General features: G+C 31.3%; 2 protein-coding genes and 1 long non-coding RNA gene across 4 annotated transcripts in view; 2 read left to right on the forward strand and 1 right to left on the reverse strand.

Annotated features, from left to right (window-relative positions):
* The window catches only part of LOC116843639, a 17,159-nt gene extending 3,809 nt beyond the window's left edge, over nt 1–13,350 (forward strand). Inside the window, exon 2 of the long non-coding RNA XR_004377909.1 lies at nt 12,395–13,350. This is a non-coding gene — a long non-coding RNA (uncharacterized LOC116843639). The remainder of the gene's footprint in view (nt 1–12,394) is intronic.
* The window catches only part of LOC116843631 (uncharacterized protein YJR142W-like), a 78,553-nt gene that overhangs the window by 47,067 nt on the left and 18,102 nt on the right, over nt 1–13,384 (forward strand). The window lies entirely within an intron of this gene.
* On the reverse strand, nt 537–12,547 carry LOC116843629 (cytosolic 10-formyltetrahydrofolate dehydrogenase). 2 transcript variants are annotated; one of them, XM_032814176.1, is made up of 7 exons: nt 12,400–12,547; nt 10,300–10,351; nt 8,383–8,524; nt 8,027–8,261; nt 3,889–4,568; nt 3,055–3,469; nt 537–2,061 (listed from the first exon to the last, which is right to left on the reverse strand). In XM_032814176.1, exons 3-7 carry the CDS (start codon nt 8,519–8,521, stop codon nt 825–827), a joined length of 2,706 nt encoding a protein of 901 aa, XP_032670067.1. In that variant the 5' UTR covers nt 8,522–8,524; nt 10,300–10,351; nt 12,400–12,547; the 3' UTR covers nt 537–824. The 2 variants fall into 2 exon arrangements, with proteins under 2 accessions (XP_032670067.1, XP_032670065.1); XM_032814174.1 differs by lacking the exon at nt 10,300–10,351 and having other exon boundaries at nt 12,400–12,496.

A 13,384-nucleotide genomic window follows, 5' to 3' on the forward strand; every position in this document is an offset into this window, starting at 1 on the left:
TATATATATATATATATATATATATATATATATATAGTTTTATATAACTATTGAATATTATTTTCTTCAAATAATTTCTTTTCTCTAAGGATTTTAATGGATATAAGAAATACATACACAAGTTTCATGGAAACACACTCTATGGCTTTATCTGAACTTATCATTTCTACCGAAAATTTCAATTTCTCACATATTAGCTCGAACTTTTTTTGAACGCTGAAAATACGACTGGTCATACGATAGATATAATATATAATGTATTTACATTATACTAGTACAATATATCTACATATATCAAAAATATGTCGGAAATATATTCTTTACTGAAATTTTTATACGTACGTATTTATTTAACACATAGAGGATGCATCTAATATTACAACCGCTCATTTAACTGTATTGAAATTTATTGTATATATTTGTATACGTTTATGTCTATGCGTGTGAAATTATATTAATTTCTTAATTTTTGACTCTCAATTTTTGTTAATAATTTTAAACTACATATTTTCCTAGCAATGATAGGTGGGTGTATCGCAATGCGTTGCTTACTTTTTTTTTTTTTAAGTACTTATATGTTTATAGTATATTTTCTCTTTCTTCTAAAATTCTTTTTTAAAGATTAATGTTAACTTTTAACATTTAATATTTATCATATAACTTTTCACTTCTAGTTGACACAATATTCTGATATCATTGTTTCTTTATTGAACATAATATTTCTCTAATTTTGTTTTTATCTGTGACTGACATCATTTTTTTATTTAATTTTTTATATACTACATTAAAACAATGATATCTATTCAGAAAATTAGCTTTTCTCGTTATTGGTATTCAACAGTGACCGTCTTCGTCTTCAGATATTCGTTCAAGGCTTCTTGTCCCAAGTCCTTTCCGAATCCCGACATCTTGAAACCGCCGAAAGGAGCAGCTACATCTGTCTTGTTATAAGTATTAATGAACACAGTGCCAGCTTGAACTTTTTCCGCAAACTCGAGAGCTTTGTCAATATTTTTGGTGAGGACTCCCGAGGCCAAACCATATTCCGTGTTGTTCACTCTGGCGATTAGCTCATCCATGTTGTTCCGATTAAACTTGGAAATCAACATAATCGGGCCGAAAGACTCTTCTTTGGCGATATACATGTGATCCATCACATTTACAAAAATAGTTGGCTCAAAGTACCAACCCGGGCGATTCAATCTCTTGCCACCATAGACCAAGTTAGCACCTTCGCTCACTCCCTTCTGCACGAATATTAGGAGTTTCTCCAAATGAGCCTTGTGATTTTGCGGTCCATGAGCTGTACTTCTGTCTAAAGGATTGCCGATGGATATTTTCTTCATTTCATCGACCACTCGTCTCACAAATTCATCGTGTATAGTCTCCTCAACGAAGAGTCGTCCAGCAGCTATGCAATTCTCGCCCTTGTTGAAGAAGACGCTACTCATGCCAATCCTAACTGCTTGCTGCATGTCAGCATCGTTGAAGATAACTAAAGGACTCTTTCCACCAAGCTCCAAAGATACTCTCTTTAAATTACTATTGCAAAATTTCATGATAGTCTGGCCGACTCGAGTGGAACCAGTGAAGCCCAGCTTTCTAACCAGCGGATGCTGTACTATGGTATTTCCGACGTCAGTCCCATATCCACAAACGATGTTAATGACGCCCCGGGGGATTCCGGCGAGGGCGGAAAGCTCGGCGAATTTCAAAGCAGTCAATGGAGAAACTTGAGCAGGTTTCATTACCACAGTGTTACCAGCTGCTAGACAAGGTGCCATCTTCCATGAAAGCATCATTAATGGGTAGTTCCAGGGGGTGATTAAACCGCAGACGCCAATTGGTTCTCGTCTTGTGAAAGTGAGGTTACGATTTGGACGCGCGTGTGAAATAGGTATGGTAGTGCCCTGAATCTTGTCACACCATCCGGCGAAATATCGCCAGGTTTCGATAGACATGCCTACGTGAGTCTTCAAGGCGAGAGTGTAAACAGCTCCAGAGTCTAAGCTTTCTATTGTAGCTAATTCTTCTTTGTGTTGTTCCATCAAATCCGCTAATCTAGAAAATGAAGTATAAATGTGAGGAGAGATAACTGGACAACACGATCTTGTTATATAAATAGATTACGCACAAAAATTACGAGAGTACTTCTGACCACAAAAAATAAACTAAATTCAACAGAAACTTTCGAAACAAGTAACGGTAATGTGTATGTGTGTATATGTATGTATGTGTGTGTGAAGTAATTCAGAAGGTTTTTTATAGTTCTTAGATAAAAATAAAGTCATAATATTGTCCTTTTCCACTAAAGTATATTTGAATAAAAAATGTTAATAAGAATTTGTAATTAAGTTTTTACGTTGAGGACTTACTTATATTGAAGAAATTAAATATATATGTCCTATTTTTGAAACATAGAAACATAGTTTCAAAAAGAAAACTTTAAGCTTTTCCTAATTTTCTAACAAACATTGCACACCGATTCTTTCACTTTCTGTGAGTGATCAGAGCCAAAAGGATGCTTTTTGTGTGCATGTTAAATGATCCGATGAAGAAAATAGTTGCACAGCTATTAGCGAGTACATGAAGCAAAGGGAATGTTACTTCGCTCCCCAACTGCTGATTGGTGAACGGGGCCAGACGCTGCTTTTAAGAAACTTATCTACTGTATCACACGCGATCATATGTCACTGTTTTTCAATTAATAACTTAAAATTTTACATAGTTATTCATAAAATAGTGTAGAACTTATTTGTTTAGTTTCATCCAATTTACATGCACACGAGAAATGATTATATTATCGTCAGACACTTTTTATGTTCGAAAACACGCGGCTGAACGAAATACTAGAACTTTTTCCTTACTTCTAATTAGACCTTTCTCTTGTAAAATATTTCATTCATATATTCATGTGTCTATACTAAATGTTGAGATAAGCATATAAAAATGCATGGGTCTAATTTTGTTGCTATTTTACAACGTATAAAGTCGATGAGAGATGTTTTTGATGGTTTCTTCTTCAGTAGGGTAGCAAATAAATTATTGTCTTACTTGAATAATAGTGCACCTCGTTCCCTGGCACTGATTTTACCCCACTCGCCCTTTTCAAAGGCCTCTTTGGCGGCTTTGACAGCTCGGTCAACATCTTCACTGTTTGCACTTTCCACCGAACAGATAACGCTCTCATCATGAGGATTTATAGTATTGATAGGTTTGCCGTGGCCATTGACGAACTCGCCATTGATGAAGAGTTGTTTAGGGAATCGTAAGACCATATTATTTGCTTGTATTTCTACCGCGTCATACTTTATTTCCTTCAAAGCTTCATTTCCTCGAGAGGCCAGGACGACCGTTTTAGCGAAATCGATGAAGGCTGGTGCCATGAATACGTCAATATTCTGCAGGGTGATGTTAAAATTCTCTTTAACTTCCTCAATTAAACGTACTACATCCATGCTACCACCGCCTAAGACAGAAATGCACATTCTGGTCAGAAGTACGTAGAGAGAACGATTTGGTTGAATCAAATAAACGCTTCTTTGGAATAGTCCTAATGAATTTTTCGATTAATCGAACAAAATTTTGTTTGAAGCAACAAAAATATTTATTTGCGGCTTAGTTCCAAAGAAATATTTTTGTTGTGTCAACCAAATAATTTGTTTGGACTATTCCAAAGAAACATTTATTTGATTCAATAAATCGTTCTCTCTGTGTATACAGAGTATATTTAAAAGTTATTTGATTAGTAAATACTTCATTTTATTTATTGTTAAATGTTATAAATAGATCAGTGCTTTTATTGGAATAATTAAACGCAGTAATTTACACTTAAATTTAAACATATAATATCGAAATGATTTTCCCGCAATAAAACCTTCAACTTACCGGAAGCAAAGAAATCTGTGTCATCCTCGATATCTATTTTAAGTATATTCTCCCAAATTCGGCGTAAATCGTCAGCAGTCTTTAATTCTTCCTCAGTAAAGTCGACAACGCTGCTATTATCAGCTTGCCCATATTTACTGGCGTGAATAGTTTTGGTGCCGATCTTGATTCTCTCCACATTAATAAATCGTCCATCAACAGTTTTGATTAGTAATCCACCCTGATGAATGTTTCCCCTTTGCTCCGCAAGTTCGACTTCGTTGATAATTTCTGGCAGTCTGTCGGTATTCCACAAGGATGATCCGAAGAGACGGACCTCTTCGCCGTTTATCGTTGTCCAGGCACCTGGTGTGCTATCCAGACCACGAATAAAGTTGTGTATCTCTTCCGCCGGTTTGGTCCAATCGATTTGTTGACTCTCCTTTTTATTCAACATCGGATCATACGTTGCACCGAACTCGGATTGTGGTATTATAGGAGCAATACCTTTGGCTACGAGGTCCACGGCCTCGCCCATCGCCGCGATACCTTCTGGATAGAGAAAGTTGTTGTACAAGCTATCCACTGTATCATTTGGTTTCACCTTGCAAGATTTCTGTAGCAGAATCGGCCCGGTATCTAGACCGTCATCCGCCCAAAAGACCGAAAATCCGGCGGTGTTATCTCCTTGGATTAGAGTCCTACAGAATAGATTAATAAAATTTAAAATCAATGCAATTGTCAAGTTTTTTTTAGATGTACACACAATCCAGGAAGAATCAAACAAATCAATAATTCCAAATATTAGTTGCGAACAATTAATTGTTATGGTTTTATTAAACGTTAAACAATATTTAAAACTTTTTAAGAGTCAACCAAATTTTTTAGTTGTATTTTTAACTTTCTTTAGTGACAAAAATGCTTGTACTGTAGGAAGCAAACAGTTCGGTCGCTTTCGCAGAAGTGTCTCACGATCATTATAATGATCTATAATTTATTATTGACATATACGAGAATAAGATGCGTTTCCCTATTTTTTTTAACGTACGCAGTATTTACTCCAAAAAAATATGTATTCGAAATTATTAAACTGAAAATATAAGAATTAGAAATTCACGCGTTATAAATGATTCGACAAATATTTGTATAAGATATTTGTATATTATAGACAGTAGTTAAATATTTTTTTAAACTTATAGAAATATTTTTTGAATTAATTAATTTTAATGGAATATTGTCGAATGTATTTTCGATTGTTTATATTTTAATACTTAATATTACCTTAAATTATCTAGTATTAATAATATATCTTAACGTCCGAATATTATCTAATATTATCCTTAATATTATTATATGTTCCGGTTAGTTTTAAGGGTTCACTGTAGATAGCTATAGTTACAAATCTACTGGAAACATTTTGAAAATGAGTACGTCATGTAGCTAAGATCAAAGTCAAAGCTAAGATATCTTTACAAACAAATTGACACATGTCCTGTGCATTCGTAAACATAAACACACTGTTTAGTGCGACTAAACATGGAACGTGATAAAGAGCATTTTCGGTGTCTAGTACTTTATTGCTTTGACTCAAAGAAAACAGCTGCCGAAGGGCATCGATTCATCTCAAAAACTTATTCTGAGTCTGCTCCATCAGTTAAAACGTATGAGTACTGGTATTGACGATTTAAAAGCGGTGATTTTGATTTAAAAGGCAAAGAACAACCAAAAAAGTTCAGGTCAACCAAAAAAGTTCGAAGAATTTGCAGGCATTGTTGGATGAAAACTCAGTTCAAACACTTCAAGAATTAGCTACGACATTAAATGTTGGTAAATCAACCGTTTCTGATCGTTTACACGCAATAGAAAAGATTAAAAAAGAAGGCAAATGGATTCCAGACGAATTGTTATTCAGAATCGTTTAATCATTTGCATTTCATTGCTTTCTCGTCACAAAAAGAAGCAATTTTTGTATCAAATTGTAACTGGCGATGAAAAATGGATATACTAATTCTAAGCGTAAAAGATCGTGGGTAGATCCAAGTCAATCGTCGATATCGACTCCAAAACGCAATATCCATGGAAGTAAGGTTTTGTTATGCATTTAGTGGGACATGAAGGGCATCGTGTATTATGTTGCTGAAACAAACTGAATCAAACAATCACTGCTGAACTTTATCAACAACAATTAATTGATTTGAATCGTGCTTTGAACCAGAAACGTCTAATAACAGCTCAAAGAAAACGCAAAATGATTTTGTTGTACGACAATGTTCGACTACACGTTGCAAAAGCAGTTAAAGATACGTTATCGGAATTTTAATGGGAAGTCTTACCACACGCCGCGTATTCATTAGACTGTGCTTCTTCAGATTATTTATTTCGATCGATGCAGCACGGCCTTACTGATCAACACTTCAAAACATATGATGCAATAAAGAAATGGCTCGATGAATGGATTGCTTCGAAAGACGAACATTTCTTTTACTGCGGAATTCACTTATTGCCAGAAAAGTGAGAAAAATTTGTAGCTAACGGTGGAAAATATTTTGATTAAAATAATTTAATGTCTCTCTAAAATATACGTGTTTCTTTTTTGTACAAAATTTCTCAAAACTAACCGGAACACTTAATATAATCAAGAAAGAATCAAATAAGCTAATAAGATGCTAATAAGAGCCTAATAAGATGCAAAGTATTGGTTACGAATATTTTATTAATTAATTATTATAGCTTAGACAAACGTTAAACATTGAACAGTAGTTCTTAAGAATCAACAAAACGTTTCAGTCGATGTTTTAGTTTATTTTAACGTAAAAAAAACATAAAGTTCACATTGTACAGGAAATTAATCAGCAATCATAAGATAAAAAGTTACTAAACAATGAATATATATAAGAATACCAATCAAACCTATAGAATAAGAAATAGGATAACAAAAACCATACAAATGAAGCAAACAAACGAACAGATAACACTCATTTAACAAAGCAACATCAGTATAAGATTTTAATTTGGAGTCCAAAAGAGAAATTATGATTAAAATATTTGCTTGATTCTTAAGTAGATTGCTGTTCAACGTTTAACGTTTTATTAAACTACAATTAATTAAATAGTTGTAACTGCTATTTTGCGTAAGCTTTCATTAGCTTGTTTGATTTTTTTAAACTGTAAGTGGAGGCTGGGGATTAAACTGATCCAATCGCATAAACAAATAAATATTTTTCTAAATCATATTATTTAAAGAAATATTTTTTAATATAGACACTTTTTTAGTATGGACACTTTTAGCTTTTAATACTTAGAAATCATTATTTCATGTTTAACATATATTTTAGTTTATAACTACTTATAGATAAAAATGAAAGATTTTACTTACAAAAACCAAATTTAAGTAAATTAAAATCAGTTAAATTGATTGGTTAAATTGACTCTCCCACGCAAGCACTTGGATAAAAAAAGACACAAGTTTATTTAAGGATTAAAAATGAGATGTTATCGTTTGTATTGATGCACAAGGTGTTGAAGAAAAAAAAAACAAAAATTTTATAGACACATAATACCGATAATACACACGAAAGTATTTTAACGACGTGCATCGAAAAGCTGACTTTTTTCGGAGATAAACGATTCTATCTCGGTTATATAATACTGGTAAATCGCATTTTTAAATATTTTAAAAGTACTCATTCTTATTTATGTGCAGATAAGCGCAAATATTTACGCAAAATATGAGAGAGATACGTTGAAAGTGCGGATAAGGCAATATCGATTGATAGGTCGAAAACAAAATTCGATACGACAGTGCGTCCAAACAGTGGGAGGAATCATACAGTGAGTTCGTGGTCATACATTATAGCTATTATCGTTGGCATATTTTCAACGAGAAAGTAGTTTCGTTCTGCAATCTAGAGCACGAAAACCGCAGCAAACCGGTTATTGCCACGCGCGCGGCAATATCTGGCGATATCGTAAAACGCGATATTGCACTGACCTGTATATAACTAATATGTCACACGATTTATTAAGCTGTAAAGCTGATAAGACAGACAGAGAGAGAGAGAGAGAGAGAGAGAGAGAGAGAGAGAGAGAGAGATTAACAAATTTTTTTCCAACATTAGAATCATGCGCTAACGTAAATTGATATCGAGATAAGACTCACCAGCTTATGGCACTTGCTCCTCTGTGCCTTGGTAGCAAGGATGGATGATAGCATATGCTACGATGGCGGGGATGATTGATGACCTCCATGGGGATAAATTGACTACAGAAAGGGAGAACATTGAGATCTACTTCGATGCTCCTATATAGTTCCAAAATCTCGGACAAGGGTACGCCCTTGCTTCTCCAAGCCTTGATTTTGAAAACCGGCGTGTTATCGACCTTGGCAGTGGACGCTGCAATTTAAACAAGTGATAACGAAGTAGGTACAAATGCAAAAGAGACAGGCAGCTACCCTGCATACTTCGCCTTGTATTCACAGAATTTTCTATTTTAATAGGAGCGTCCTGTCCATACCTAAAGGATCCTCGCGATTTCCTTTATCCGGGATCGTAAATACTCCCGTGACCTGATGTCCATTTTGACGCAAAAGTTTATAAACTTCTGCTGCAAAAGGACTTTGTCCGATGATAGCCACTTTGAGTTGTGCCATCATCGACTGTAATTGTAAAAGATTTCTATTAAAAAATTTATAGATGTTTATAAATTATCTTCATTTTTGAAAATTTTGTTAACATTTTAATCGAAATAGATATAAAAATAGATATAAAAAATGTCATACACTTATATATTTTACTAAACTGTACCAGCATTATTTTATAATAGTATATTATTATATAGTAATGTTTATATTGATCACACATTATGCAACCACATAAATTATTGAATTACATAGGTCTGTGTTATTAATTAATAAATCACTTTCTATCAAGCATTTATTATGACAGCAGCAAAATTTTAAAATTTCTGTAACTACATAAGCATTGAGAGTAGGATCTATGTTTATATTTTTTATTTAGAATCTCCCAAGTAATCTGTCGAAGTTTGTTATACGTTACACGTTACTCGTTCTGAATCACTTTATATATAGGGAGTTTGACGATAAGTTAACTAATATTCATATAGATTCGGACGAAATGAACATAAAAAAAAAATACTGTCGTAACGTTATTCTGCCTTTTGTTGGTTGTGAATTGCGAAACGCGAGTTTAGCGTCACTTCTATAAAGCTTATATACTTCCACAGCATCGTATGTGATCATCTGGCAGTCTTTTTTAATTAATAATTCAACAATTTACACGATTGTTTGCGAAATGAAACTTTTTTATTTCGTTTGATGAGTTCTATCTGCACACGAGCATTATATCAGACACCCTGTATATGTGAAATTATAATTTCATAAAAGTGATGTATTGGAAAGTTAAAATACAAAGCTATACAGGAAGTTTTTTTCATGAAAATGAAAACATTATCTAAAAAAGAAGCTATTCAATATTTGTATACTGTATATTTATATACTGAATTGTTTTAAATTTTTAATAGTTAAGATTTTTAGTAAAGAAAGAAAACGAGAGTCCTTTGAACATCCAGCTTTTTAACATTGAAAAAATCGGAAATTTTTAAAAAATTTAAAACTATTCAGTAACAATGACATAATGCTCGTGTGTAGATAGAACTCATCGAACGGAATTTATTTACAAAGAAAAAGATTCAGAGGCTCAGAGGCCTCTATTTTTTATAACCCGATTTTATATTTACGATCTTCGTAAATTCACATCTCAGGGCACAATAAGTCTGATAATGCTATGATTGTCATACCAATTGATTGCTGTACGAGCTGTTTCGTTCAATTCATTTTAAGATAGATTTAAGACGAACATTGGATTTTAAGATATCTAATCACATAAAAAAGAAAAATGAATATAAATTTGTGAGTAGATAAATCTGTATATTAGTAATATCAAACTAAGTATAATCGTACATATTAACAAGATGTCTGTGTTGATTTTTTCATTTTATTCCTCTTCCATAAATAAGGATTTTTTTTCTGAACAAAGAAAAACGAAATTCAACACGCTCAAAGCCTACAAGAGAGTAAAAAAATGCGGTTTGCCTTTTAATGTTGAGTTTTTGCATGTTTTTTTATATCATCATAAAAATAGTGTATTTTATTTGACCATTGAAAATCCAAATAATAGGACGATCCAAGTAATAGAATCCAACCCAAATCGGTAATATAGACTGTCCACGTATGTTTAATATATATGATTACACTTCAAAGTTAAACATAAATGGATCATGAATTTAAGCTTATAAACTACAGGTTAAATATTAGAGCCTTTAATATTTAACTACTAGCTTTTTTATGTAATTTATTTGGTTCATATATGTGCATATATATAAATTACTTTACATTCACCAAGATCCACATACCTGTTTCAGATTTAGTCAGTTGTGGATTACACTAGTAGTAGTATTGAGTAAGCTGTAAGTAAATGTACAATTATAAAGCTAATTTACAAAATAGATTACAGAATATGCAAAATAAAGCTTCTTATTAGCAGCAATGTTAGTATAAATATTGCTATTTATAAAAAATATTTTACATTTCTTAAATATATATTTCAGAAATGAGAATTATATATATATATAATATATAGAATATTATATATTATATAATTATATTATATATATATATATATTATATATATAATATAATTATATAATATATAAACGAAACTAAGAAAAAATGTTTGGTATTTATAATTATAATTATACAAGGGAATAATTATTATAAATTATGGTAAAAAAATCATTTTTTAATTAAATTCTACTATAATATTAGTGATAATAACTTTATATGCATGTTTTTACTATTTTATTATAAAAAAATATTTTCGTTTTGTTATAAAAAAATATTGCAGCTAAAAATAACTACAATTTTAGTTAGATCTACCATTTTTCTCTTGATGTATAGTACGTTGCATATTATACAATTAAAAATAATTCGTTTTTTTTAATATGATAATATATAGAGAAATCATGGAATATTGCGCATACAAATAGAAATAACGTAGCGCATATTTATAGTGAGACACTTGTAACTCAATCTCGTTTTTCGGTCTCGTTTTCCTAAAAATTCAATTTTGAAAACTATTATTTTATTATGTATGTATTTTATTAGGTATATGGCGTCTAATATATATATTTGAGGAGTTATTTCAATCGTTGAATGTTCAAATAAACACTGTAAGCAATAAATGTTCTGAATATTCTACACTACTAAAAGTATTAAACTAAAGTATTAAAGTAACTAACAGTATTAAAATAAGATGTTCAATAAATAAATATTACACGAAATATTTGAAATGTTTGAAAGAGAGTCATGCGTTTTATTTAAGAAGATGTTTTAACGTTGCACGGTTATATAATAAATATTTTGTGACACATTTCTTTTTGTTCTTCATTACAGTATCAAGATAATTATTATTTATGTTTAAACAATTTATCCTAATTCGTTCTTTCCGTAATTGTAAACACAATAGTATATGTGCGTGCAAAGATTAGTATAATTCTTAAAATTTTTACGGCCGCTATCATATATGCGCGACTTTATAAGTGGTTATCATCTTATAAAGAATATTTATTCTTAATACTGTTATAGAAATATCATACTAAGAATCATTGATAATTACTTATTATCCAGTATTTTTAATACTGAAAATAAGTAATTATCAATGATTCTTAGTATGATATTTCTATAAGGGTAAAAGTCTATAATTGTAATATTATAGGGGTTAAAGCCTGTATTAGACTAAAAATTATAATTGAGCTAATCAAGTAAAGCAGATTTAGATTACTTGATTAGTCCGATTATAATCTTTAATCCTCAGTTTAATACGGGCCTAAAAATAGATTTATATGCATCAATGATTTTCATCTCTTTAGACACAGTCTAAGCAAGTTTTCGAAATCTGTAAATAAAAGTTTTTTTTTATGATATAAACATGACTGTTAAAACGTGAGTGAGTGAGTGAGTGAGTGAGTGAGTGAGTGATTGTGTGTGTGTGTGTGTGTTACATTCCATATATATAAGTTGTGTTAAATTTTTTAACAAATTCCCGCTTCCTGTTTAAATGTTGGAGCATGCACTTATTAATAAAGCCAAGAATACTCATATTGTTACTAATTGTTAAGATTTTTTGGAGTTGTTAAAATATAGTATTTTATATGAAATTTTTATTGACAAATTTATTTTTTATTTAAAAAAACAGATAATATAACAATTACTTAGTAAATTTCATCAATTTTGCTTTAATTTTTAGGAATGTTTAAACTTTTATTTTTTAGAAATGTTTATATATTTTATAACGTTTTTCTTAGATATCTTATATATAAGACTATATTTTTAAGCTGTTTGTTTCATAATAACATTACTCATATCATTTTTTAAGACTTTTGTGTACTTGACGTATTTTTCTTCAACTTTTGTGATATACATATATGTATATTTATGTTATTTTAATAGCTTACAGTGTCTAGGACGATGTTACGCCTCCAGATGAAGTTTCTAAGTATCTGCATCGGTAGAATATAGCGGTGTGTCCTACATGCAGTGTTCACGCCGCAACTTCACTTTCTGGACTGATTGCAAGCCGAGCGATTGCATTGAATCGGGGTAAAACGAGTCTATGGGTGCATTCGCATCGGAATCGGTTCTAGTAACTGAAAAAGTAAAACCGGCTACGTTTATATAGCGTAAGTGATATCTGGTGCACGAGGGTCAAGAACGAGTTGTTCGGTACTATCGCGCGCACGTCCTCTTTATCTTCAAACTAAAAAGCAATTTATAACTGAATTGGCCGAAGCTGCAATTTTATTTGAATAGTAAAGTAAAAGTATCGATTATGTTGAATACATCCGTATCCGGATATATACGTATACTTATCATTATGGAACTCAAATATTTTTTATTTTAATTTTTGGTTTAAATTTTTCTATGTCTATAATAATAATCTTCTTAACATTTGTATCGGTTTATGTATATTTTGTTTCAAAACGTTTTGAATACTCTTTTTATGTAATTTGGAACGCAGTCAAAGTGATCTAATGAGAGAATTAACCCTTAAAGTCCTGAGGTTTTTCTGCCGATTAAATTTTAATGAGGTGTATGTATACTGAAATGTTCTTGGTTGCCAATGATAAATCCGAAATCAGAATTACAAAAGTTAAAATAGCGAATCCAATATGGTGACCAGTAAATATTTAAATTTTATAAATTTGAACTAATCGGGTAAAAAATTGGTACGTACAGTTTTTTAGTCGTTGATGACAAATCCGAGATCAAAATTGCAAAATTCAAAATGGCGGATTCAATATGACTGTCAAGAAGTATCGTAATTTAACAATTATGAACGAATTTCCTGTTAAATGAATATATAGAGCTTTCTAGTCGTTGATAAATATAAAGTCTAAATTATAAAACTCTCAAAATCTCATACATATACACACCCACCCA

The sequence above is a fragment of the Odontomachus brunneus genome, unplaced genomic scaffold (assembly GCF_010583005.1).
Source record: "Odontomachus brunneus isolate Ranch 3 - 2012 unplaced genomic scaffold, Obru_v1 Obru_scaffold_034, whole genome shotgun sequence".
Classification (NCBI taxonomy): domain Eukaryota; kingdom Metazoa; phylum Arthropoda; class Insecta; order Hymenoptera; family Formicidae; genus Odontomachus; species Odontomachus brunneus.

What these genes read in the sequence shown, in the direction of transcription:
- LOC116843629 (XM_032814174.1), bottom strand. Translation starts at nt 12,450, where the DNA reads ATGCAGATACTTAGAAACTTCATCTGGAGGCGTAACATCGTCCTAGAC. An exon ending in CACAGATTTCTTTGCTTCCG is followed by an intron (nt 3,470 to 3,888) that starts GTAAGTTGAAGG and finishes TTTCTGTCTTAG; the next exon opens with GCGGTGGTAGCATGGATGTA. An exon ending in CGAGGTGCACTATTATTCAA is followed by an intron (nt 2,062 to 3,054) that starts GTAAGACAATAA and finishes TTCATTTTCTAG; the next exon opens with ATTAGCGGATTTGATGGAAC.